Source organism: Orbicella franksi, chromosome 11, assembly GCF_964199315.1.
Source record: "Orbicella franksi chromosome 11, jaOrbFran1.1, whole genome shotgun sequence".
NCBI lineage: Eukaryota > Metazoa > Cnidaria > Anthozoa > Scleractinia > Merulinidae > Orbicella > Orbicella franksi.
Window position 1 is genome coordinate 5,142,014 of NC_138155.1, and position 24,182 is coordinate 5,166,195.

The window sequence follows — 24,182 nt, forward strand, 5'->3', positions numbered from 1 at the left end:
TCTCATTAAAAAATGAACCTTGAAATTGCTCTTGTATTCATTCAATGATTTAATCTCACTTAACAAGCCCTTCGAGAACTTGCTTCGCCTTGACTCTCGCCCACCAGCAGATGAAATCTATACAACTTTTTATACAGTGAATAACTATTCACTTCGTACAACTGACCCCAGTATTATATATGAGGGTAATAATTTATTGTGGGTCATCACATTGAGCACTGTCATATTGTATATTAAAATTTGTGAAACAATTTCTGCTTAGGTACATGTCGAATGATGGGAATTATTTGTTGTGGCAACACATAGTTCAGCTGTTTTACCAAGATGTTGAGAATTGGGTTGACGTTGATGCCCAGATTGACTTATTATCGCATTAAGCTGAATTCCTATTCAACCATGCGTGTAAGTCTAGAAGCCCAGATACTGCGTTCTACTGTGGCAGACTTATGAAGTCCTGCAGATCTCAGCCTATTCAGTTGTAGAAGCAACAAAGATTCTTCTGAATGAAGGTGTTGAGTATGTCTTAACTGAGATGTTCTGCCAAGATCCTTTAGAAGAATATTTTGGAAACCAAAGAAAGCTAGGAAGGAATGACAACCCTGACATGGAGATGTTTGGCTACAGCAACAACACTATCATAGTACAACGTACCGTCCCCTGTCAGTCTGGGAACAGGCGTGGAAGGAAAGGCGGAGACAGATCATGGGTCAATGTTCTAAATGACCCAGTGACAAAGAGGAAGGAACAATGATTGCCTTATACATAGGCCAATGTTGTGTTAGGGTCATCCTTGTAAAAAAGTGGGGGGGGGGGGGGAATAGTCCCCTCCCTAACTTTTCACAAGGCTGACGTTTTATTTTGTTTTAGTATGAGGTACCAGACTTCCCTACAAACTCGCACATCCGGCCCTCGTTTTCAAGCCCCCCAGTTGAAAATAGGCTCTGTCCCTGATATTTTAGATATACATTGTAACATGTATGCTGATTGACCAGCTACTGCTGTTGTCTCTGAACGAAGGCCAGCTAGAGGAAATTTTATTGCAATCTCTTATTAGTAAACAAGTATTCATTGTTTAATATATAGACATGTATTTTTTTTGACATGCATCAGTCAATTCCAGCAGTGCCCATCCCCCCCCCCCCCGGCAACCGCGGGGCATTTGCTCACGTTGTCAATCCCGGGGGTGGGGCATCCGCAATTTTATCGCGGCCCGGGGGCTGGGCATTTGCATACCCCGGGGCGACCCCCGGGCATTCGACACACGTGTTTTGGAAAGTGCCGTGGATTAGTTCATCGGGAAAGACGAGGCGTTTTGCGAACAATGGCTTGTCCGTCAGGGACTAGAGAAACTTGCAGATGTTTTTAAAGGTATGTTTTCTCAATTTTAGATATTTCTTCATTACAGTCATATAAATGTAAGCGATAAGGTGAACTATGTTTTGTTTATCACAAAACAATCATTGACGTGAACACGACTATTTCGCATTTCGCATTCAAAACTAGCCTAGCATTTTTTTAAATTCGTGAAAGTGGAGTTAAAATACTTAAGGTTTCCGAATTCAGAATTCAGATCCTGCGAACTTAAAATGCAATGCATCATCATTTAAAATGTTTTGATTCTTCACAGAAAAAGTAGCCTGCGAATACAGGCGTCTATCATCGCTCGCGGCTGGGGGCACGTCCGCCGCAATCCCAACTATTCAAAAACTGCGGAGGTGTTGGAAGGCGACGATCCCGGGGGCGGGGCATTTGCCCTCTTTCTTCGTCCCCACCCCGGGGCATTTAGACAGCTTATGTGTCCCCACCCCGAGGAATTTGCCCATTTTTTTAAAAAAATTGCTAATGCCCGGGGGTTAGCCCGGGGGGAGGGATGGGCACTGCTGGAATTGACTGATGCATAACATCAAATGCAACAGCAAGTTATTATAAATATACAAATATGGATGTGATTTGGTCCAGGTGTCACAATAAATAAATTGTTTATTGCACGATGATTTTCAGAGTTTAGCTTTGCCTTTGTTAGTCATACTCATGGGAGGCTCTGCTTATATCCTTACGAACTGCTTTTGATTTCGTTTGTTTCAATCTAATCTTATGTTTCTGGATAATATCTTTCGCAAAAGAAAAGGAACGTACTTTGACATACAATTGTATGATGTTGTGCAAAACATCTTTGGCAACATTACTGTTGATTTTCAGTTCAGAATTGGATAACATTGAATTGTATGCTGAGACAACTTCAGCATCATGAACAGATCTTGATATAATACTAGCAAAAGCAATATTTTGCACATTAGTCTTCGAAGTGGCATCCCTGAAATAATGTTCAGTTCTCTGAAAAATTGATTGCCAGTGAGCATTTTTTGATATTGCCCACAAACCACCACGATTTAAGGATGAAGTTAACTTCTGGCATTCAATGGCATTCTGGTCTTCTAATTTGCCAGCCTTAAGGATGGAGATTGCCTGCTCACTTTCTGATGATTTACTAGCATGCTTGGTATGAAGTTTATGAAGCACATAACCTCCAATATACTGTAGTCCAACTTTTTCTTCATTTGAAAGTTTAGTTAATGGGGCACAAGTATAAATGCTTTCAATTTTCTCCTTGCTGTGTGCTAACATACAATCAGCAACCTTGGTAGACGGTAGTGTAGCAGCGTTCCTTGATAATCCCTCAAAATGCTTAACTGCATTCAGAGCTATGGTTGAGTATAAGCAAGAATAAAATCTTTCAGCATTTCCAGACTTTATCAAGCGTTTATATAGGTCTTCAATGTCACAGAATCCAGCTGTTATGTCTTGTAGACCGTTGTTGTAGGTGTAGGATCTTAGCTCGTCTCTGATTGATTTTGGATAGATGTTGTTGTCAGCAATTTTGTGTTTAGCTTTTTATTAAAAAATAAAATTATTAAAAAAAAACTTTCTTGAGTAGGCTACAAAAGTTACATAGCTCTCTTGTCCTCCTTTCTCAAAATCTTCTCTAGTATCTTTGTGTTTAACTGTCTTGTGTCGTTTCAGTCCGCTCTTGCTTTTGCATATCTTGTGGCACAATTCACACACAACGCTTTCGAGTTGAACCTGTTGTAAACAAAAGTAACTTTATAATTACATCGTGAGTACAGTACGATACATAGTATAACGATTTAGTAATGATACGAGTCACTACAAAAAAAAACAGCACCGATGATACCAGATGATAGTCGATCGAGCTGAAAGAAGATGAACGTCAAAGCACAGCGCTTTTCGCTAAATTCTGGATGGCTAAGAAAGAATCTAATACTTACTTCATCAGCAGCTTCTCTAAACTGTTTATCAAGCTCTTCTTCTTCTTCCAAAATATCTAAAATAGCGTCAAAATCGTCTCCAATGAAAAACAAATCGTTCGTGTCCGCCATATTGTTTTGGAGTGTGCACGGTCAATGTCACGTGATGGTGCAATTCAACCTCTAACGAGAAACAAAAGGCCGGCCCTTTGACGTTTGCCGGGTTTCATAACCAGTCCTCTCTACTAACTATGCTTCTATGAAGCAGATACTCGGCAAACTCGCTGTCAGTTGAGTCGTCGAAGCCACTATTACCCTTTCTTTTTCTCCAGAGAGTGAAAACACTTTCCCTGGGCCGAATATATTTGACAGAGCCAGGCAAACGTGGACGACCGGCTCCTCGACGAGCAGGTTCCGCCATCTTCAATACAACCACTCAAGACATGTCCGAAGTAATTCTCCAAAATATATCATGAAACGATGAACGACTACAAAAAAACACTATAAAATTTTCTACAGATAAATATACCACTTATATGTTTGGAAAAATGATATAACAATTGCGTGATTACGCCGATAGCAATGGGTTTCCAAGCATCAATAGACACGACGACGAAGTCCGCCATTTTCAACTACGAAAAAATCTATCAAGGCGCGCGCGGTGCATTCTGGCTGAAAGTGGGCCTTTTAAAAATCGAAAACGTTTGAAACTTGATACTTTTGTTTTCCTCGCAAAGGTTTGTAACCTGAAACTCTTGTTTTCTCGAAAACACACGGAAGATGTGTTTCAGTGTATTCTTTTCACAGCTGGAGATAAATGGGAGAAAGTTGAATGTCGGATGAAGAAATGGAAGAGGAACGATTTGCTTTATTTAAAACACGCGCAAATTTTCTTTTGACCGATAAACAAGAACTAATCTAATTATCAAATTGTCACGGATCCAGAACAGCACATTCTGTTGCCACCTTTGGCGTTAACAATAAAACCACTTATATTTAAAATACACACTGATATCGATTAATACAACTGAGAAGCGTTTCAACGAGAGGTATTGAAAGTAAACAGAGCTACTTTACCGAGATTATATCCTTCATCGGTGAACGAGTTCCCTCAGAGACAAGTTTTAATGCCACTTACTCGGGAGAGTTTCGGCTGTGGGTATGAACATTTTGGTCTCTTTGATGGAGACAATTTAAAAAGGATGAAATAAACGCGCTAGTGTAGTTTGGAAACAACTGATGATATTTCTTGAACCAAGTTAGGCGTAATTCCAAAGACATCCAGTTGAAGTAGCATTCTTGTATCGTGCAAACGATGCTAGAACGCATGCGTATGACTTATTAGGGTTCTACCACAAGGAAAAGCGCTCAACGTTAGTGTGTGATCTTGTATGAAATGTATCACTCACCTGATAAGTAGTTGACACTAACGCTTATTAATCTGCGCATGCGTTTAGGACAAATATTGGTTTTGTTCAAAAGAGAAAAGTACCACAAGGAGAGCAAGGGGCTCTCTGAAACAAACATACAGCTTTTTGAAGTGAACAGAGAAGTAACGTAGGTACATGCACCATCCATTTTACGTAGTGCTCACAAGTACCTACCCCATCTACCCCCCTTCCTGCAAGCCTAATTAATTAATTGAAATTAATTAATTATACCAACATTAAAGTTTACACTTTATTGCCATAGTGCCATAGTCCTTTAGTGATGTCAACCCCCAACCCATCCCAACAGTGCACTCTGCACTAAAAGTTACTTTCTTGTTAGCTATAGGTTTTTGCAATATGCGAAGCAACTTTAACTTCGAAAGCCAGAACGAAGCCGAAAGCATGTAACATTTTAATTTACTAGCTTTCTTTTCGTCCAACGGGAAAGACATCAGACATTTGCGGATATGTCCAGGGTTGAACGCTAATGAGATTCACATTCCTCATGGTAAGCATCACAAAGTGTCCTCATTGATAAAAAGTCACCAAAACACACAATTCTGTCAAATATGAAGTAATATGAAAATGTCAAATAACCCTGCCAAATATAAAGTACTAATTAAACACTACTTTGCGTTCAATCCTGGACATAAGTGTAAAGGTTTTAAGTAGCAAAAGTAATCGAATTATATCGTGACTGGGTGGCGTTGGTAATCGTATTGCAGTGTAAGTAGTGTTAATTGGTATTGTATGTAACATGAGTTATCGTACTGTACTGTATAGTGTAAGCATCAGTATTGTTAGTACTCGGCGTAAGTGATCGTATTGTATTGTATGTAGTTATTTACCTTAGCCTTAGTATTGTAAGTGACGGAATTAATCACATTGAATAAAAAGTATTATAAGTAATGTAAGTATATGTATTGGCCTTGCAAGTAGTGTAAGTAGCCGTGTAAGTATTGGAACCAGTGTGTGCAACAAATAAAAAACAAAAACAAAGAAAAACAAAAACAAAATTCCATGTTTAGTGGAGGTGGTGTGGCCGAGTGGTTTAGGACGTTGGATTTGAAATCTGGAAGTCCCTGGTTCAACCCTCCCTGGTTCAACCCTCCCTGGTTCCACCCTACCGCTCACATCTAATTTATTCTCGGCAATCCCGAGTTCAACTCTTCGACCGTGTTCTGTAAATTACCAACTGCTTAACCTCCCACCAGTTGGGGTTCCTAATAGATTATACTCTATTTGAAATACTTGCATAATTATTTACAGTGTCTCCAACTAGCACAACATGCAGTTTCTCTTTGTATTTAAATTAGAACTGGAACGAGAAACAGAAGGGTTCGGCCTTGATCTCAGTGAAGCGTATCCCCACGCTAAACATTTCTGACCTTTGGTTTAACCATGTGGTCACGAAGAGAAGAGAAATAAAAACTCATAAATATCTTGTAGTAAAGTCCACCAAACCCCTTATTGCCCGCTTATTCATTTGAGAACCGTCTCTGTGAATACGCCATCCAGCCTTATTTTGGGCTCTCCAAAACCTCGTTTTATTTTGTCTTTGACTTGTTACAGTGGTTTGTCTTCTTCAATCTAACTACTGCTCTATCTAACATGTACAACTTTCAGCCGCATTCACATCTTGATGCACTGTTCAAGAGGGAAATTAATGCCTGGCAAGATGGCAATGTCTGTTGTCTTTTGGCACACCAGCCCGTCCTTGCACCCGCACTTATGAAGGTTCTAGAGTAAAAGAAACAGCGGAACACTTCAAGAACATTTGACACCATTTATTATGAGTAAAAATGATACAACGGGTGATTCTAACATTTCATTGAGGACCTGATCAAGACTTCCTATTGCAGGAAGGCTTTTACCGACGTTGCACCAAGAGTGTTAAGGTTTGCTCTAGGTCAGAGAAAAAACTTCAAGGTCAGATTAGAGTCAGGGAATTTTAATATGAGTCAGGAAAAACTGAGATTTTGAAGAAACGTCAGGGAAAATTGAAATTATTAGAGTAAACGTTAGAAGAAACATTTCAGATTACAGTGTTCCTTACAAATTTGAAATTGTTGAAAAAATATCAATGTTAAATAAATGGCGGGAAAGTAGGGATATAAGGAAGGCTTGACGCTTCCGTGACATTCAGTGTAATTATTTGGTCAGGGAAATTTGATTTTTGTCGGTGAAACAAAGTTAGGCTGGAAAAGGTAGGGAATTTTGAAAACGGATGACTGAGGCAAACATCGGAATTGGTATTGACATCACACGAAGACTCCTTCACCAATTACCCCTAGGATGTCATTAATTAGTGCTATACCATGGCTGTCACGAACTGTTCACTTAGGTTACACCAAGGAAGTTGCAGCTGGCCAACATTGCGCGAAAACTTGTACTTACATTAAAGTTGCAAGCGCCGTTTTCCAGGATTTTTGGAAGACACCGGTTGACTAGGATCGGACAGCAGAAGTTTGTAGCGCAGTCATCTTCGGAGGAACATCTCTGGTTTATGAAACAACAGCAAATTGTAAGAACAAAAGCTACTTTTTAAACAAAGTTTGGTCTTTGCGCAACTTTTGCTGCACAGTCGATGTCACAGAGGATCGAGTCTCTCTGGCATGTATTATTTCGAATTTGTGTTTCGATTTTCTCGTCACCCGCAAAATGAATAAAATAAACAAAGTAAATTAGAATATCTAGAGAGGAAGGCATATCAGTCTTAGCTGGCTTTCATGCGGGTCCCCTATCCAGTTCGAATATTTTATGTGCGCAATTCCTCAAGTTATTTATATAGCTTTGCCTTTTCGTGAAATGATTTTAACTTTTTTTTTCATTCACGAAAGTTTCGGTTTTGTTGTCGATCGTGTTTCCCCCGGTCAAGGGAGGCCCCCCAGAATGGCTAAGCCTGTTTCGGGAACTCCCCTTTCCCCCTCTTGGTGGGGAGTAGAGGGGATCGGGCTGTTGATTTACCGTAAGGATTCCAAGAAATCGTTTGGCTCTGAAAGAGGAGCTGGTCTGTTCCTCGTTATCAAAGTCCACTGTTTCTACGTTAATTTCCATTCCTTCTGGCATGCACTGTTTCACAGGGATAGCGTTTCCATCCAAGATCATTTTTTTCGTCAACACACAGGACAGGCCAGCCTGGCAGCTACAATCTCCTTCCTATGAACTCAAACACGTGAAACGTCAATTAAACTAAAACAAACGTATAGATAGCGAGATAAAGTCGCAAGTTGCCAGATCCGATTAGTATAATGAAACTCTTTCTGCTTTACGGCACTAAGTTTACAAACGACTGGTAGAAAAATTTGGGTAACATTTTGCAATCATATTACTTATAAACAGAGGAAGGTGTATTGTTGTTAACCTCCGTCATGGGATTAAAGAAATGTTTTTAATACGATATTGAAGGAGGCTCTTGAAGGTAAAGGTTTCCTAGTCATTGTTCTGGAATTGTTCGGTGTTGCTTAAATCACAATTTATGCGAAGGGCGTTGAGAGATGAGAGGAAAAGAAAATAATAACAAACTGAGAGATATTCGGAACTCTACATCTTAACATTAATCTCAGGATTTTCTTTAGAATCAACTTGAAAATCTTATAACTCACCGGTCTGTTACAAGCTTCACGTTTGGCGAGATTTTCACAACCCTGTTAAGGTAACAAAAATGTTATCATTACATTGCAAATTGATTGAAATTAACCCACATCTTCACCTTTTTCTTTACTTTTATAACTTTATATCTATCTTTAGTGTTTTACCGCAGCCACAGTTTCATACTTTTGAGGTTTTATTTGATAAGAAGACAGTTCTCCGTTAGTGCGTGTTGCACCAAGAAAAATAAACTGTATATACTTTTTTCATATCGAAAGTGTAACATTTCGATATAGCTTCAGTCTATAACAGTGTTCGCTTTTAATTTTTCGGTTTTTCTAGTGTAACTGACCACAAATGAAGATAGCCAAAGTTAACTCAAGGTTTTGAGAGGTTTGTTTGAAACAACCTTCTTCATAAAATGACCTGACAGGTAAAATGGAATAGACAAATTTAATCAGACTCACCGCCGAAGCAACAGCAATGCAAAGACTCAAAACAACAAAGATCTTCATGACTTCTGTCTTTGACAAATGAAAGAACTCAAACTTCTTTGATGAACACTCTTGAAAAGTTAAGAAACTAAGACTTTGAAGCTGTGTTTATAGTGTGGAACTAAAATTGATGGACAGCTTTTACGAAATATGACGTCGACAACAGAATATCGCAAGAGCTTCAAATAAAATGTTCAAACGAAAGCTATTGCTCTAAAATAAAGTTAGTTCAACTGTTTAATACAAGGCTAAACGGCCGTCAGCAAAGCAAACATCTCCAACAGAAACTATTATCATGAGCGATATTTGCAACCTACCACATGTATAACCTTTTGCTAAACCCCCTTGCAAAAGTTATGAATCTATGATCTTAACAACCTTTTCGACTCAAAAAACCTTGCTTATTCCTTTTGCCAGTCCTACTTCAGGCACACAAGCGTATTTCTTTAAGACGGAATTCACCGGAAGTTCGAGTAACAAGTAGACAAAAACTTTGTACCAAGATTATTTAAATCGTATTGCAAACTTCACTACGACTGTTTTAAATATCTTCTCAAAAAAAAAAATCATTTGTAACAACACCGAAGGTCGAAAACAAATGTTGAACTTCGCATGAATCACTTGAAAGTACTGATGAAATGAAACTGATGATGAAATTTTACCTGTGTTTGCAGGACTTTAAAATTTATTTTCTCTCGTTCCCAAGGGAAATTGTTTTCGGTGTTATTTCAGGCAACTATTTATATCTTAAGCTTTAAGAAAATGTAAAAAGGACTCCAAAATACTTAAAATTATTCTGGCACCAGATTTTTGTCCACTAAAAACTGAAATTGCTCGATTTTCTATCGGATTTCGTCGTAATGTCATTGAATACTAATAACATTTTTATGCATGATCTATTATCCTCTTCGTCCAACAAAACGATGTATTCTTGTTTTGTCAAAAGGCAACTTCTTGATGCATTAAAAACTTCTACTAAGAACGTTTTCATTTTTCGATATTGTAACATTAATTTTATCATTTTATAACTATGGGTTGCTGACTTTTTCTTATAAACTTGAAACAAAATTCTATATTTAATATTTTGCATTTTTTTTAAATTTGATTTTGCCTGTTTGTTTACGGATGGAATGTTTACACGAGTAAGTATCTTAGCAAGCGTGTTTTAAAGACGTTATCATTCAGCAATGTAGGAATTTGTTATTTAAACCCGTTTTTCGTTCAGCATAGAGGGGGGACTGGAGAAAGGAAAAAATAAATCAGCCGACAGGCATTGCGAATTTAAATCATTTCTTTAAAATTTCATGATCAATTTCACTGCAAGATTACGTTTTTTAAAACTAATAACGCAGCTCTGTAAGCTGTACAAATGCAGCTCTTGTTTCAAATAACCGAAACTACAGTATCTTGTGTGAAATATAATTTCGCTGTTATTGTTGTTTGGACAAAGAATTAACATTGCAAACAATACCAACAAGAATGTCGACAAATCTATTCCAAGTTGCTTCAGCCGTCGTAGTACACAGAAAGCCGATTTGCCTTCAAGCAAATGTTAATCCAGTAAGAATCAGGTATTGAAACCATCATCTGTGTCAGCATCAGATCTGTGTTTTTTAGCACCACTGACCTTTTGTTTTGAGTCCACAGAATCCATACGTATGACAGTAGAACTGCAAAGATCCTTTCGGTGACTGTGATTGGCTGTTACAAGTTACTAAACAGCGACCGGTCGACCAATTCTTACCGAGGCAATTAGAAAACGCGAGCTTCTTTGGGAACGTTAAATAATTAAATTCAAAATTTTCTCCGAGCTAGTCAAGTGCCCCTGGCTCGCCTGTTACTAGCCGCTGCCCTGGTATTGGCCATGCACCGCGAGTCGTTTTAGAGTTAACTCTAAAATTAAGGTTGCTTTTAACAGGTTATACTGTTGCTATGGAAACCTTATACGCTATGAGGATGACCAAAATTTGTTCACCAGCTATTGTGCATTTGTGTGATACTTACATTGTAATGTCGCTTTTAATAGAGAGTGGGGTAGCCTGCAGCCTGATTCTCAAGCAGTTCAGGGCGGCCCGTTTCTCGAAAGTCCCGAGATGTTTTCGCACCTGGAAAACCGTAACAAAGTCTCAAACCTTTTGATTTCAGAGCTGTTTTATTCGCACATTCTTAACATGAACAAAGGTTTCCTTCATACATGAAGTTTCAGGCGTATACACCTCACTGTTTTAAGATAGAGATGAATTAAAATGGCTTTGAGAGCCCGAAAAGTTTCCGGGGCTTTCAAGAAACGGGCCCCAGATCGCAGGCGTATTTTGGCGAGCGAGCACATTTTGATCAAGCTAGCGCCATCTTGAATTCAAACTTGGAAGAGACTTGGGGAGAGACGAAAAGGCGTCGTCGGAAGTAGGAGCGGGGCTGAAAGAGGAGTAACGGGGGAGGGGTATTTTACTCCTTTTGTTCCCACCCCCTCCCGAATCTACTCGATCGAGAGCTAATACCGATAGCTCGAGAACACACGGAAAATCACCTGCACCGCAGCCGTAAGGAGCGAGGCTATCGAGCAGTCTCGGTGTAACTGTTGGAAAGTACCAGAACTGTTGCCAGCCACCTTACGTCACGGTTTGCGCATCTTGAAAAGTTTAGACTAAATTTTTCAAGCTTGTCGTTTGTAATCCGTGTCAATCTTCTCCATCCTTGGTCCTTTATCGTTTTTTATGATCCTTTCGGTGTGGTTCTGTCTCAGTTAACTATCATTTTCAGGTTTCCTTCAAGTTAAAGGTAATTTTATACGCGGCCAAGCTAACTCAAAATACCGTGACAGAACGTCTTTAAACATGTGCTTTTACGATTATTTTGACGGGGCTAAGGCAGGTTTAGATCATGGATGCCCTTTTTGCTTTAATGGCAGTGTTGCGAAAATTTGTAAATTGAATTGTAGAATACAATGAGCCAGGCTTGTTTTTGGATATAGCAAGTTCAGTTTATTTTCATATATATGATTTGCTTTATGATGCTACTTAAAACATAATAGGCTCCTCTGTCAAGCGTCCATGCACTGTTTGAGAGAAAGCCTCGTTCCTGTGATCGGAAGAGTCACAGACGCCGTCTCCTTACACACAAGCCCATCGGCGCAGCCGCACTTGTGCAGGTCCTTTAGAGAAAAAAGGTTATGCGTTATTTCCAGTACTAGACCACAAAAACACAAGGCTGACATCAATAACACACATGTACCACATGTCTCATTCGGAGACGCTTTCAGTTGGCGTTACTACAAGAAAGTTAATAATAACGTGACAACAAAAGTTTAAAGGGTTCAGTCTTCATAAGAGTCAAGTGGTCCACCAGACGCGCGCTTATCTACGTTTCCTGTAGCACGAAGCGACTGGCAGTATTTCTAGTTCCCTCCGGATAGGATGCTAGACCATCGCAGGGTTACCTCCAGCATTAAATTCATCTTTTCCCATTTATACACTTGGGTGGAGAGAGGCGCTAGCTGTGAGAGTAAAGTGTCTTCCCCTAAGAACACGACACAGTGACCCTGGCTAGGGCACGAACCCGGACCACTCGATCCGTTACTCACGTGGTAACACTGACCGTTAAAACATGAATCCAAGGCTGTGACTAACATTACATGGTGGATGCTACTTACCGTTAAATAGCACGTGAAGTATTTTTTGAGTTTGGGGACACAGCGCTTGTTAAACGCACAGCATCTGTTATAACTGCAGTCGTCTTCAGTAAGACATCTCTGTTTTACAAAACAACAAGACGTCGTTACTAAATCGGATATTACCTCTTTATAGCCCCCTTTACTATCGGTGTTCCATAGGTGTCAAAGTTATAGTAATATTGCCTTCTGTTCATTAAGCTATTAGCAATATTTTTACTCCCCCCTGGATAAGGCGGCTGGCCCATCGCAGGGTTACCCCTCCCCCCCCCCCCCCCCGCATTTAATTTGCTAATACCGATTTATACATCTAGGGGAGAGAGGCACTAATGGTGAAGTGTCTTACCCAAGATTTTGTCTGTTGATTACACAATACTTCGAAGTCAGAGAAGCTGAGGTTATTTACAGTAATATGAAGTCGGTGAACATTGAATACTTACGTTAAAGAACAGAAATCGTTTTATTCTCATTGGTTCGTCAGCGACTTGGTTATCAAGATCGACTGTTTCCACCTCAATCTCGGTTCCTTGTGGTATGCACTGCTTAACGTGGTTCAAAGTTCCCTGCTCGATCACCTTCTTAGTCAACACACAGGACAGGCCAGCTTGACAGCTACAACCTTCTCCCTATAAAGAGAAATTAAGTTCGTGACAGAAATGTGCAAATTCTTCCTGGTGTTTGAAAAAGGTTACAGTCTTTGCGTAAAGCCGACGAAGGCAGATTTAAACTTGAAAATCTCTCTTCTGATGGTCAAATTTTCTTCCCATAAAAATGATAGTTAAGTAAGATAGTAAAGCTGCTAAGAAGTAATATTAATCCGAAATTAAACAAAGATGGTTTCAATTGAGCAAGATAAAGATGGACTGCAAATAGTAGCATTTCTTTAGATCCCAGTCGCAAGCAGCGAGAACGTACCGAGGCCGTTACCACTCAAAAAGGCCTACGCTTTTAGCGTTTGTCATCATTGTTATGACGTGGCAGTTTTGCGAGCGGTCCTATTATCCAACACGAATAGGCTTACTTCGAAGACTCACCTTTTCGTTGCAAACTGCCAGTTCGGGAAGATTTGAACATCCCTGACGAAGAACAGCGAGAATATGATTACTATACAACAGAACACTGACTAAGTGCTGGGCTTTATTTCTTCTCTACAAGTAAACTACATTGGGACCGAAGCAAACCTTGAAAAATTGGTTAGTATCCTTGAAACTTACCAAACCAAGAGCAACGTAGAGACTCAAAAAAATAAAGGATTTCATCGTTTTACTTGATGGCAGTAAATAAAAGGATTCTCGTAGTCCGACCAAAGTGAGATTTGGAGCCTACTTAGCAGCTTTTATGCTTTTTTTTTTGTAGTTCTGTCGAAATTTCAACATAGCGCTCTACTACAGAACGACCTAAAAAAATGCCGGAGTATTTCCAAATATCATGTCCAAACAAAAAACGTCATTAGTACAAAATCACGTTTGCTCAACTGTTTGGTGCTAAACATTAGAAAACAAGGGTCATCGAAATGCCATATTCACCCACTTCGAATTTCTTCAAAAAAGCTGCGTTGCGCGTCGTATTTTCAACTCCCTTTTCGTTGTTTGGGAACGTGGTGAAGTCACGTTGGTGTCTCGCATTTTTAGTATTTACTAATTCAAGAAAACAATAACTAATTCAAACATGGTCTGCAACAAAGAATGTAATAGTTTCCTTCTCGTTATAACCTTTGAGGAACTCAGTTTTCACAGTCATTTTTGTGATTAAAAGTTAAAATCCCTTCGCTGTATTGGGCCCAGAAGATTATCTTCAAAGTTTAAGACATGAAAATCTTCCTGTTTCATTTAATCAGAGTGTGAATTGAAAGCTTGATGCTATTCAGTTTACTACATCAGTTAAGATTCTGTTTGGAATTAAAATTAACAGGGTGTGACTTAATTTCATCAGTATCTAAAGAAAAACATTCATATACTTTGCGGGTAAAGCAGCTATCATTTTTAAAACCATGTTGCAAGAAGACAAAGATGCATAATTATAACTTTAGGAAAAAATATATCTATTGATATTAACACAAAGAGTGGGGAAAGAGTCTCTATTTGCAAAGGCCATTTGACTTGGAGTTGGCAAACACACCCGTGACTGCCCACACAGACACACACAATATCCACAAGATAACATACCTCAGTTTAACATCTATTGACCGTTAACAGATCTTGTGTTATATTCTAATATCTTGTTTAGTAGCTGGTATCGTCTCTGGAGAATTGCTCTAGCCTTTCATAAAACGATACATTTATATTCACCGATGATCGCGTTTGCATCACAGGAGAGCAAACATAGTGGGGCAACAAACAACGAAAGTTAAAAGGTTTGCACGTCCTCCAGTGTATCAGAGGTTGCTTGGTTAAAGGTTACACCCTCTACGCAGGTGAACACATAGAGACGTGTGCTCGATGATCTTATGACAACACACGTAATCGTGTACTGTGTAAGCAGCAGTTTTGAGCAAAGTGGCCCAGCCACGGTAGTTAGATACTTAATGTTCTTTTTTTTTTAATATTTTGTAATAGGCTTTTCTCTCCTTTGTCTTGAGTTAAGAGTATTTGTGAGTGGTAAGTCTGCATCATGAGTGGTAAGTCTGCTTCATGATTGTGCCATGTCTATTCCGAAGAAAAAGAATTCGTTTTATAACCACTTGTAAGGTTGAGTAAGTTTTTTAATTATTCAAATTGTATTTGGCTGTAGGGAATTTTCGTAGATACAGCGATGTGACAATAGGGTTTGTTTTTCACAAGAATGTATCCTCGTCCAATCAACATGGCCCCTGATCTTCGCATTGTAAACTGTTTCTCCGTTTCCAGAAAAAAGCAGTCTCGACTGCTCTTCATATAAGAACTCCGGGAGAACGTCAGAAAGTAGCTAATTACAAACAGAATGAAACATATTTTAGCATTGCCAATTTATTTTTAAAGGTGAAGAAGGTAAAGGAATGCAGAGCGGATCAGCTTTGCCCAAAGAAAAGAAACAAAAGGTGTATTTTGGTCTCGTCTATAGATAAGTTTAGGGCAACTGTCTAGGCCCTTTGATAGATGTCATGAAAATAGAAACAATAGAAAGATATATATTTGATGTGCTCAAAAACCAGCAGTAACAGTCAGTGGACTGTAGACAGACAGATTGTTGCTTAACCAACGACAGTTTTGGTTTCGATGTGTTAATATCATCGAGTAAACATCAGCTTATACACACCCACCTGTCTAGATTATTGTTACTAGTAAAAGATTCAATCGATATAGCCATGACTCCTCTTGTTTCTGTAACAACCCACATATGTTACAATGAATAGGAACATGACTCTTAACCCTTAGTACTCAGACTGCAGTTAAAAAACAGTTGAACAAACCTTATTTATTACAAAAAAACATTTTTCGTTTGAACTTATTGTTTAAAGGTTCTTTCGCTATTTTATGGTTCTTGTAATAGACCGTTAAAACTGCCAATTGCAATCATATCGTAAAACTATAAAAAACCACTGCCCTGAAAGGCGTCAACTCAAAACTGTAACAGACGCTCACCGTTTCCGGGTCTAAGCTATGAAGATTTTAATTTTTCTAAGTCTTTGTGTTACACTTGCTTTGGTGAGTTTCTTCGAAATTATTGCGATGATTTCATGGTTTTCATATGTATTAAAAGTATTTTTTCCTTCGACGAAATCTTTTGTTTTCAGCGATTTTACCAACAAGAAAGAGAAACAATACATTTTTCTTTCTTCATGCTACGAAAATTACGTCTTTGTCCAAATTTACCAATTAATTTTGATTGTTCTTCTTTTTTTGGAAGTTATAGATGGAATTAAAAGCGATGATTGAATAATTCATGTTAAAGTGATTATCAGTTTTATGGTTGTTTCGCTATAGGTTCGTGAAATTGATTTTGCCTAGGAGGAGGGTTTTTTATAATCTTTTCATTTGCGTAATTCTCTCATGTCCTCATTGCGACATTAAATTTTTGTTATTCCCAGGGATGTTCAAATCTTCCCGAACTGGCAGCTTGCAACAGACAGGTGAGTTAACCACAGTAATTTTCTAACTTCTATGGCTAAGAAAGACAAGTAAGGCAAATTTAGTCCTACATCGTAGGTCCCATAGTTGATATTTCTCTTCACTCACCTCCTTGAAAATTCATTAATGTTACATGCATACGAGAAATTAATGTTCGTTCATTAAATTAGGTTAGATTAATAACCGCTGTTCGGGAAAGAAGCCCGCGCTCCTCCCAGATCTCTTCTCGGGGAGGAACGTAGACCGAGAGCGACGGAAATCGAGCCTATCATTGACTCCACGGGTGGAAAAAGTGCCTTCACCCGAAAACGACTTTACACGTAGAACCACATGTATAGCTACGTACAATGTCATTATGCCTTTTTCAGTCATCGAAGTTGTCTAAGTTGTCTGGGCCTATAATGCACGACCATCCAGCCTGTTCTAAATCGCCAGGCAAAACTTTACATTCTGGTCACGTGTTTCTCGTAGGATGGAAGTCCGGACTGTAGTTGTCAAGCTGGCTTGTCCTGTGTACTGACCAAGAAACTGATCATCCAGCAATCTGAGGTCAACGTTAAACAGTGCATGCCTGAGGGAATGGAGATCGAGGTAGAAACAGTTGACCATGATGAACAACAGGCCGCTGATTCTCCTATGACGAGGAGAAAACGCTTTCTGTTTAATGGTCTCTTCAAGGTAGGAATTGTTCAGCCCTAGCCAAATAAAGAGATCGTAGGATTCAGTTCGAGTCTAGTTCAAGCCTGAATTTTTACAGGCTTCATCTAACTATTGCGACTGTTTTTCTTCAGATTAAGCCACAAAGCCACAACGTTACGTAGCAACCACCAGGTTCTTGGAACACTTGTAACGTAATAAAAAGTAGCGATGAAGAAGGAACGAACTGCGGGAAAACTTAAGTTGATATTAAGATCTTTACAGTGTTGTAACGCATTTAAAGGGAAAAATATGGTTAAATTTTGATTAAATTGGCTGAAAGTTGAAGAAGAAGAATACGGGGAAAAGCTAGTTGAGGCTAAAAATCATGCACCCTAGAAAAACTCCGAGTTTCCATCTATCAATTATTGACTTAAAAATTTTAATCTACAGTATATCATATCCTCTTTTCTTCATAATTACCTCAAATCGTCTATGCCCATGTTGCTTTCTTCTTCGTACTTTTTTTCAAAAATAGAGATGTGCCCACGATACTGACTGTGGAGAGAACCAATGCTGTCTTCTGAACAAACGGTGTGCTCCCAAACTTCCGAAGTACTTCACGTGCTATTTAACGGTTAGTAGAAGCCTTGGTGTGATGTTAGTAACAGTCCTGATGTAATGTTGGTGGAATCTATTAGTACATAATAGCCTTGGTGTAGGTAACAGCCTTTAAGTTATATTAATTTGTGCAATGTTAGTAACAGCCTTGGCAACAGTATAAGTAAATGCCTTAAAAGAAAATAAATTACAATATTTAGAGAGGAAGCCGCATCAGCCTTAGGTGGTTCTCATGTGGGCCTCTATTCTAGTCAAATTGGAATTTGGAGATGTTGGTTTTTGTGGAAGGAGGAAAGCCGGAGAACCCAAAGAAGACCCCTCGGAGCAAGGCGAGAACCAACAACAAACTCAACCCACATATGGCACTCGCGGACCTCGGTCAAGAGTAGCTTTCCCTTTCCTATGTTCTGTTCTAAACGCACTGATTTATTTACACGATTGTTGCATTTTTCACAGCACTTGCACAAGTGTGGCTGCGCTGATGGACTGGTTTGTACCGAGACAGCTTCCTTCACAGTCCCGTTCACAGGAATCAAGATTCCGCTTAGACAGTGCATTTAATCTGAAAAAAACAACTGAATAATGTACCCGATACAAAAACTGTAGTAGGAGCCAAGTCTCAAAAATAAACGGGGATTTAAAATCAAAAGCCAGTCTGGTTCATCAGTTATTTTAGAATCAATGGATCGAGTTAACAATAGCCATTAAGGAGCTCAGTCACAGTAATTTGAGTTTTTTTTGGCCTCGTACAAATTTATCTTTAAATTGAAGGAAACCTGAAAATAGCACTTTACTTAGATAGAAAAACTGCAAAGAGATAATAATGTACCATAAAGGAACAAGGATGGTTAAGGTTGGAGAAGATTGATACGGATTACAAACGACGAACTTGAAAACTTTAAGCTAACTTTTCAAGATGCCCAAAACGTGATGTAGCGCCTTTAAGGACCGATCAATACCACTATCTCACTTTCAATATCGACGCCTCCTTAAAAATAGTACTTCCACTGCTTTAGACCCCTTAGTTTGAAAAAAAAAAAAAACTAGTACAATATCAAAGTGTTTCCCCTGAGGTTTTCATCCACTCAGACTAACTACATGATCTACCAGCTTGGAACTCTCTACTGAAACAGAGATGGCGTTTGAAAGGTCTTCGATTTAAATAAAATAAGATAAGACAAAATAAAATAAATGAGATATTCTTGGGCCAAAAAAAAAAGCTCACTTGAAATTCCTGCTTGGTTTGATATTAGAAATGTTCTTATCTCAGTTCCCAGCTACGAATTTTATTGTTTAGAACTTACGTCTTTATGGTAAGCAACTTGACTCTTCCACTGAATTTTCTATCATCGCCGGATTTCTGGAGATATTTTTGTGTAATTTCAATTTCATAAATTGAGCAATTAAAAGGTTTTTATTTCGACCACAGCTAATAATTCCAGTGATACTGGCTCGCATCTGAGATGGCAAAATAAAAAATATCTTATTAACTTCCTGGTCTTCCAGTTCTTAGTATTGCACTTTTTTTATGAAATAAGTCCCCAGATACTTATACCCGTTGAACTAAGGAGAAATGAATGAAATCTTGATCAAGTAAAATAATCCTCCAGACCCATCGGCTGAAAAAGTCACTTACTGAAAGTTTATTACCATTAAAGCATGACAGGAAAAGTTGATTTTTCTAGCCAACCAAATGAGCTGGTTCCCGAAATCAAAAATGCTATTCTCAGATAGTGAACTATTTCAATCGACTTCTGAAACATTTTGGGTTCTTCAAGGAGAAATATGGTTTAAAAATCTCTTTACCGGGTATATACGGATCGTCTCCAGTTTACTAAGAGCTAAAACGTTACTGCGTTTTTGAGTAATATCAGAGGGAATTTTAAAATTAAAGCGATTGTAAGCTCCTTTGGCGACAATAGATAGCTACTTGTAAAGTAATTTGCTTTTATCAACTGGGTTGATAATGTGAATTGACCACCGTAAAGAGATTCGAAGCTTTCAAATCTCTTTACGGTGGCCAATTGACATTATCAGCCCAGTTGATAAAACCAAATTATCTTGTTATAATCCCCACCGACGCAGCACCACAGTTTCTTTAGAAACTTTTGATTCCCTGTATTCATTTGCTTTTAAAGTAATCTAACTTGAATAATGGTATTGTTTTTGCAATCTGCGCACACGTGATAGACACAGATACTTTTACTTTCCCTGCTTGGAAAATAAACTGATTATCGTTTGTAGAAAACATATAAAAAACAGTTTACTGGTTATTTTTATTGTTAATGTTCGATAAGGCTATGAGAACCATGATCTAAACATTGGAAGTCAGTGCGTAAACTAAAGAAAAACACTCATGTATCTTTGGGGTAATGTCCATGCATTTGTTCAAATATGTATCAAGCACAGCAGTGGTCTATAACAAATATATTACAACTGAAAAAACACTTGTGACTTACCCAAGGCAATTATTGCCAAGAACTGAGAAAACATTAACCATGTACACTTAACAGTACATTAGGTTCTAGTGTGTCTCGGTTTTAATCCCTCAATGCATTGTTAAACCCACTTTGTTTAGGGCAATTCTAAATTTCTTCGTCAAATGTCTCTTAACAGTACCTATACACCAGAGAAGGTAAAACCAATTTGATGTTTAAATAACTTTTTATCAGATGCTTCTTGTGTACTAAGCATAAACAAATCAGAATACGTGGGATGAATATCTCTATCGAACAGAAGTCAAATAAGAAATTTTTTAGTGTGTTTCATCACCTGTTCTTACAATGATTAGAAGGTTTTCGAAGTAAAAGCATATCAGCTGATATCTTACGAAAATACAACAACCACTTTCATTCAATGAAAGAATATTTGTTTGGTATCAGAATATTAGGCACCCAATACTCTTTTTTAAATACGTATACCGAAAAACGTTCTCAAAGTAAATCTCCTTGTCTGTTCCAGAAAATGTCTTTAGTAAATAAACAGATTAGGGTTACTCGCCTACAAAAATAAAAGACATACCGTACCTTGGTAGGATATTTCTTTCTAAACTTCTTAAAGATTTTACAAGCAAAATATTGTGCTTTCTATTGGTGACGATTACATAATGTTTGTTTTTATGAGCGCTATGTTTCAAGATTCCAATTTAGAAACGCTCGTTTCTTAACGCTGCCCAAAACAGTTGAGCAAACTTCATCTCGCACAGAAAAAGTTTTCGTTTGAACGAGTTGTTTAAAAGTACTTGTGCTTTTTTATACATGGGAACGGCCATTTGCTCTAAAACTTTAAAATTAAGCTATAAAAGTAGATTAGGAACAGCTTCGGCTTTATTTCTAACTTCATCAGGAGTTTTGTTAACCGTGTGAAGTCATTGAAGCCATGAAGATCTTTATTTTTCTGAGTCTTTGCGTCACTCTTGCTTGGGTGAGTATTCTTTCTGAAGCTTTCTGATTCCTTTGAATTCAAACCATTTATATGAATTGCTTTCTGTTGTTTCCAGGGTTGTTCAAATCTCCCCAAACTTGCTGCTTGCAAAAGACCGGTGAGTAATCAGCTGTGACCAAATAAAGCAATCAGAATGATTTTAAAAAAAAACCTTAGGTCACATTGCGAACAAGATTGTCATCATCTAATCATCACTGTCACTTCCATCGTCATCATCATCATCATCATTATTAGCGCTACAGTGTATATCCTATAACCATTACAACTCATCGTGGAAGCTATGAACATTTTAATTTCTGTATAGCTTTTTAACGTTGGCGACAACTTCAATTTAATTCTGTTGTTAAGAGGAAACAATCTAGGTAGGAGAGCCGTCTCAGTAAAATCATTATTTTGGTCCTTTTTAATGAATAGTTGTAGTTCCTATGAAGATGGTGCGTCAATATTTCCAAGGAATTATGACGAAAGACTAGCATAAACAAAAAAAAACTCATATTTTTTTAAATAGCACTAGCCTGTGTAGTTTCTCGATAGTAGTTACGCCATGCTGTGACCGATCGAGAAGCTGTGTTTTTATGACCACACAGTGCTTTTATAAATTTTGGTCACATGCTTCTCGTAGGATGGATCCCCGGATTGTAGTTGTCAAGCTGGACTTTCCTGTGTGCTCACAAAGAAGCTGATTTACCAGGGAAAGACCATGCCCGTCAAGCAATGCATGCCGGAGGGAATGGACATTGAGGTGGAAACAGTCGACCTTGATAACCAGTCTGCTGATGAACCCATGAGGACCAAACGCTGGCTTTTTAATGTAAGAACTGTTTAGCACTCAAACTGCCATGATACTATTGACAAATCATATGAAATCGTCTATTCATTGACCGAAGCCTTTATTTTTCATTTTAATTCAATTTAATGACACAGAGCTGCACCTCCGAATCTGAATGCCAGGACAACTTCTGCTGTGCTTTTGGAAAGCGGTGTTCTCCAAAACTCAGGGAGTACTTCACGTGTTACTTAGTGGTACGTAACGGTCTTGGTGTAATGTCAACAACGGTATTGGTTTAATGTTTGCGAAAGCCTTGTTTAATTCTATAGCAGTATTGGTGTAATGTTAGTAACAGCCTTTTGTGCCATATAGTCACCAGTATCGGTGTTATCACTTGGCATCAGCCTTGGAGTAATGTTAGTATGGTCGAACCTGCGGTTGCGACCACCCCTCGTAAGCGACCACCTTTCCTTAGCTACCAGTTTTCCAAACTAGTAAAAGTTTCCATGTCAAATCACTATATTTGGAACCTCTTTTAAGCAAACACCTCTCGTAAGCGACAGCGGCCCGCTTTCAAAGCTAAAAGTTTGAAATATTCAGTTGTTTTTAGCCTCCCGTAAGCAACCAATTGACTGATAACAGAACGGAAAATTTGATAATAAGGGGCTGCAACTTTATCGCATTCCTATGTAGTACAAGAGACGGAAATTTCCCAATGGGAAGTACCGTATTTTTTCTCAAAATTGATTTTTGACATGAATGAAACATTTAAAACATGGAGTAAGTCTCTGCTGTTACCATATGCTAATGACGCAAAATTTTGACCCAATATGCTCTAAGCGATCATCTACCTTAAGCGTCCATCTAGGCTTGACATTTTGGGAGGTCGCTTACGGGAGGTTCGACTGTAGTAGTATTAGTGCAGTGTTAGTGGCATCCTTTATTAAGTATCATACTTAATAAAGAGTGTTACTAGCAGTGCTAATGATTAGCCACAGCTTTTGACTTAAGTTTACAGTTCAAGTGAAATTAAAGTTGGTGCAACCTTTAATCCTCCTTGTGTACTGTTGCAAAGTCATAATTACTTTGTTCGATTGTTGTTTTCATCAGGAAAAGCATAACTGTGGGTGCGCCAATGGACTTGGGTGCAAAGTGACAACTACAATCACGCTTCCGTTTGGAATTAAGATTCCCATCAAGCAGTGCGTGAAACCTGAGTGAAATGCAACATGACAGCAAAGTTACAGACAAAGTAGTTTCGTCTTAGTGGAGAAAATCTGTAACAATAAAAGGGGAAAATAAACGGACATTTGAAACCTTACACTGATGGTCTGGTTTCTTGATCCCGTAAGGAAATGTGCCTTCGATTAATGTATATAATTACAAGATTATAGATGTTCTTTGCATCACAGGATAAAAAGAACAATGAGAATGAATTTGTGGTTTAATGTTTCAAGCCGCTTTAATTTATCTTTTATGACAACTGCAAAACAGTGGTCATTTAACATTACCACCAAGATAACGTCTATTTATTAAACACATAAGACTATTCAGCAAAATAAACTTCTTTTAGATTCATGGTTCCGCTATTCACTGAATTCGAGTCCATGCTCTCTCGCCTTCGCAGGAAACTAGGTTTCAATTTTTTGCTCACTTCCGGTGTAAAGCGTTTTTTCCAGTCGCCGACCACACTCTTCCGCAAGTGACTGATTCCGTCCACGTTTGGAGACACGTAAGAGCCGGCTGAGTGTTTAACCATCCCCTCCAATGAGCACTGTAATTGTCCCGTAATTGTCATGCAATTCTAAGCAAATAGTTACTTAACACAGGCAAGTATTTCCTAGCAACACAAGAGGACACCAACCAATCAGAGGGGGCGTTATATGTCGATCAAAGTCACTGTGGACTGCAAGGACTGAGCCCAATTCGTTGTGCAATCACGCAAGTAATTGACAAAATAGAATTATTGAATAGTGGAGGTCTAAATTGTTTAATCGCGAGTATGATTGCACACAGAATGGGACGACAAGAAGTACAGTCCCAAATTAGCACAACAGTGTTAAATACCATGATACTTAGATAAATTGATAGTGATATTTTTTTGTTACAATTTAATCAAAACTATGATTTAAAAAAAAAAATAGAGTTATTTTTGGTTTTTTGTTATTGTCGGGATTTTGGTCTTTCAGCTATACAACCAACTGTCTGTTTAAACAGG

At 38.4% G+C, this 24,182-nt stretch overlaps 5 protein-coding genes across 6 annotated transcripts in view; 2 read left to right on the plus strand and 3 right to left on the minus strand.

The window, feature by feature from the left end:
• Window positions 1-8,821, minus strand: part of LOC145502921 (uncharacterized) — a 124,813-nt gene extending 115,992 nt beyond the window's left edge. Inside the window, exons 1-5 of one of the 2 annotated variants that reach the window (XM_081482326.1) lie at window positions 8,755-8,821; window positions 8,302-8,343; window positions 7,664-7,855; window positions 7,094-7,195; window positions 5,797-6,436 (exon numbers count right to left, since the gene is read on the minus strand). In XM_081482326.1, coding sequence (XP_081338452.1) covers window positions 6,329-6,436; window positions 7,094-7,195; window positions 7,664-7,855; window positions 8,302-8,343; window positions 8,755-8,802 — 492 coding nt within the window. In that variant the 5' untranslated portion in view covers window positions 8,803-8,821 and the 3' untranslated portion in view covers window positions 5,797-6,328. Of the gene's footprint in view, window positions 1-5,796; window positions 6,437-7,093; window positions 7,196-7,663; window positions 7,856-8,301; window positions 8,344-8,754 lie in introns of those variants that run through there. The other variant, XM_081482327.1, reaches the window with a different exon arrangement.
• On the minus strand, window positions 1,519-3,834 carry LOC145502712 (uncharacterized). The gene is given in 2 exon segments (XM_081482072.1): window positions 1,519-3,081; window positions 3,288-3,834. Coding segments are annotated over 2 exon segments (1,173 nt in total). The 5' UTR covers window positions 3,399-3,834; the 3' UTR covers window positions 1,519-2,019.
• Window positions 8,822-11,658: 2,837 nt separating the features above from the next.
• Window positions 11,659-13,737, minus strand: LOC145503036 (uncharacterized). The gene is made up of 6 exons (XM_081482461.1): window positions 13,663-13,737; window positions 13,483-13,524; window positions 12,889-13,074; window positions 12,575-12,588; window positions 12,431-12,527; window positions 11,659-11,932 (listed from the first exon to the last, which is right to left on the minus strand). The coding sequence occupies exons 1-6, from the start codon at window positions 13,705-13,707 to the stop codon at window positions 11,822-11,824; spliced, it is 495 nt and encodes a 164-aa protein (XP_081338587.1). The 5' UTR covers window positions 13,708-13,737; the 3' UTR covers window positions 11,659-11,821.
• Window positions 13,738-16,010: 2,273 nt separating this feature from the next.
• On the plus strand, window positions 16,011-18,555 carry LOC145502265 (uncharacterized). Its single transcript, XM_081481523.1, has 5 exons — window positions 16,011-16,071; window positions 16,455-16,496; window positions 16,966-17,172; window positions 17,669-17,767; window positions 18,208-18,555. Exons 1-5 carry the CDS (start codon window positions 16,027-16,029, stop codon window positions 18,310-18,312), a joined length of 498 nt encoding a protein of 165 aa, XP_081337649.1. The 5' UTR covers window positions 16,011-16,026; the 3' UTR covers window positions 18,313-18,555.
• Window positions 18,556-21,093: 2,538 nt separating this feature from the next.
• On the plus strand, window positions 21,094-23,275 carry LOC145502266 (uncharacterized). The gene is made up of 5 exons (XM_081481524.1): window positions 21,094-21,174; window positions 21,251-21,292; window positions 21,818-22,006; window positions 22,120-22,218; window positions 23,075-23,275. The coding sequence occupies exons 1-5, from the start codon at window positions 21,130-21,132 to the stop codon at window positions 23,183-23,185; spliced, it is 486 nt and encodes a 161-aa protein (XP_081337650.1). The 5' UTR covers window positions 21,094-21,129; the 3' UTR covers window positions 23,186-23,275.
• The last annotated feature ends 907 nt before the right edge of the window (window positions 23,276-24,182 follow it).

Excerpts from the sequence above, each read along its gene's own strand:
- LOC145502266 (XM_081481524.1), top strand. The coding sequence starts at position 21,130 with ATGAAGATCTTTATTTTTCTGAGTCTTTGCGTCACTCTTGCTTGG. Across the intron at positions 22,007-22,119 it reads CCAAACGCTGGCTTTTTAAT|AGCTGCACCTCCGAATCTGA; the intron begins GTAAGAACTGTT and ends TTAATGACACAG. Across the intron at positions 22,219-23,074 it reads ACTTCACGTGTTACTTAGTG|GAAAAGCATAACTGTGGGTG; the intron begins GTACGTAACGGT and ends TGTTTTCATCAG.
- LOC145503036 (XM_081482461.1), bottom strand. The coding sequence starts at position 13,707 with ATGAAATCCTTTATTTTTTTGAGTCTCTACGTTGCTCTTGGTTTG. Across the intron at positions 13,525-13,662 it reads TCTACGTTGCTCTTGGTTTG|GGATGTTCAAATCTTCCCGA; the intron begins GTAAGTTTCAAG and ends GTTCTTCGTCAG. Across the intron at positions 11,933-12,430 it reads ACTTCACGTGCTATTTAACG|GACCTGCACAAGTGCGGCTG; the intron begins GTAAGTAGCATC and ends TTTTCTCTAAAG.
- LOC145502265 (XM_081481523.1), top strand. The coding sequence starts at position 16,027 with ATGAAGATTTTAATTTTTCTAAGTCTTTGTGTTACACTTGCTTTG. Across the intron at positions 16,497-16,965 it reads TGGCAGCTTGCAACAGACAG|GATGGAAGTCCGGACTGTAG; the intron begins GTGAGTTAACCA and ends TGTTTCTCGTAG. Across the intron at positions 17,768-18,207 it reads ACTTCACGTGCTATTTAACG|CACTTGCACAAGTGTGGCTG; the intron begins GTTAGTAGAAGC and ends CATTTTTCACAG.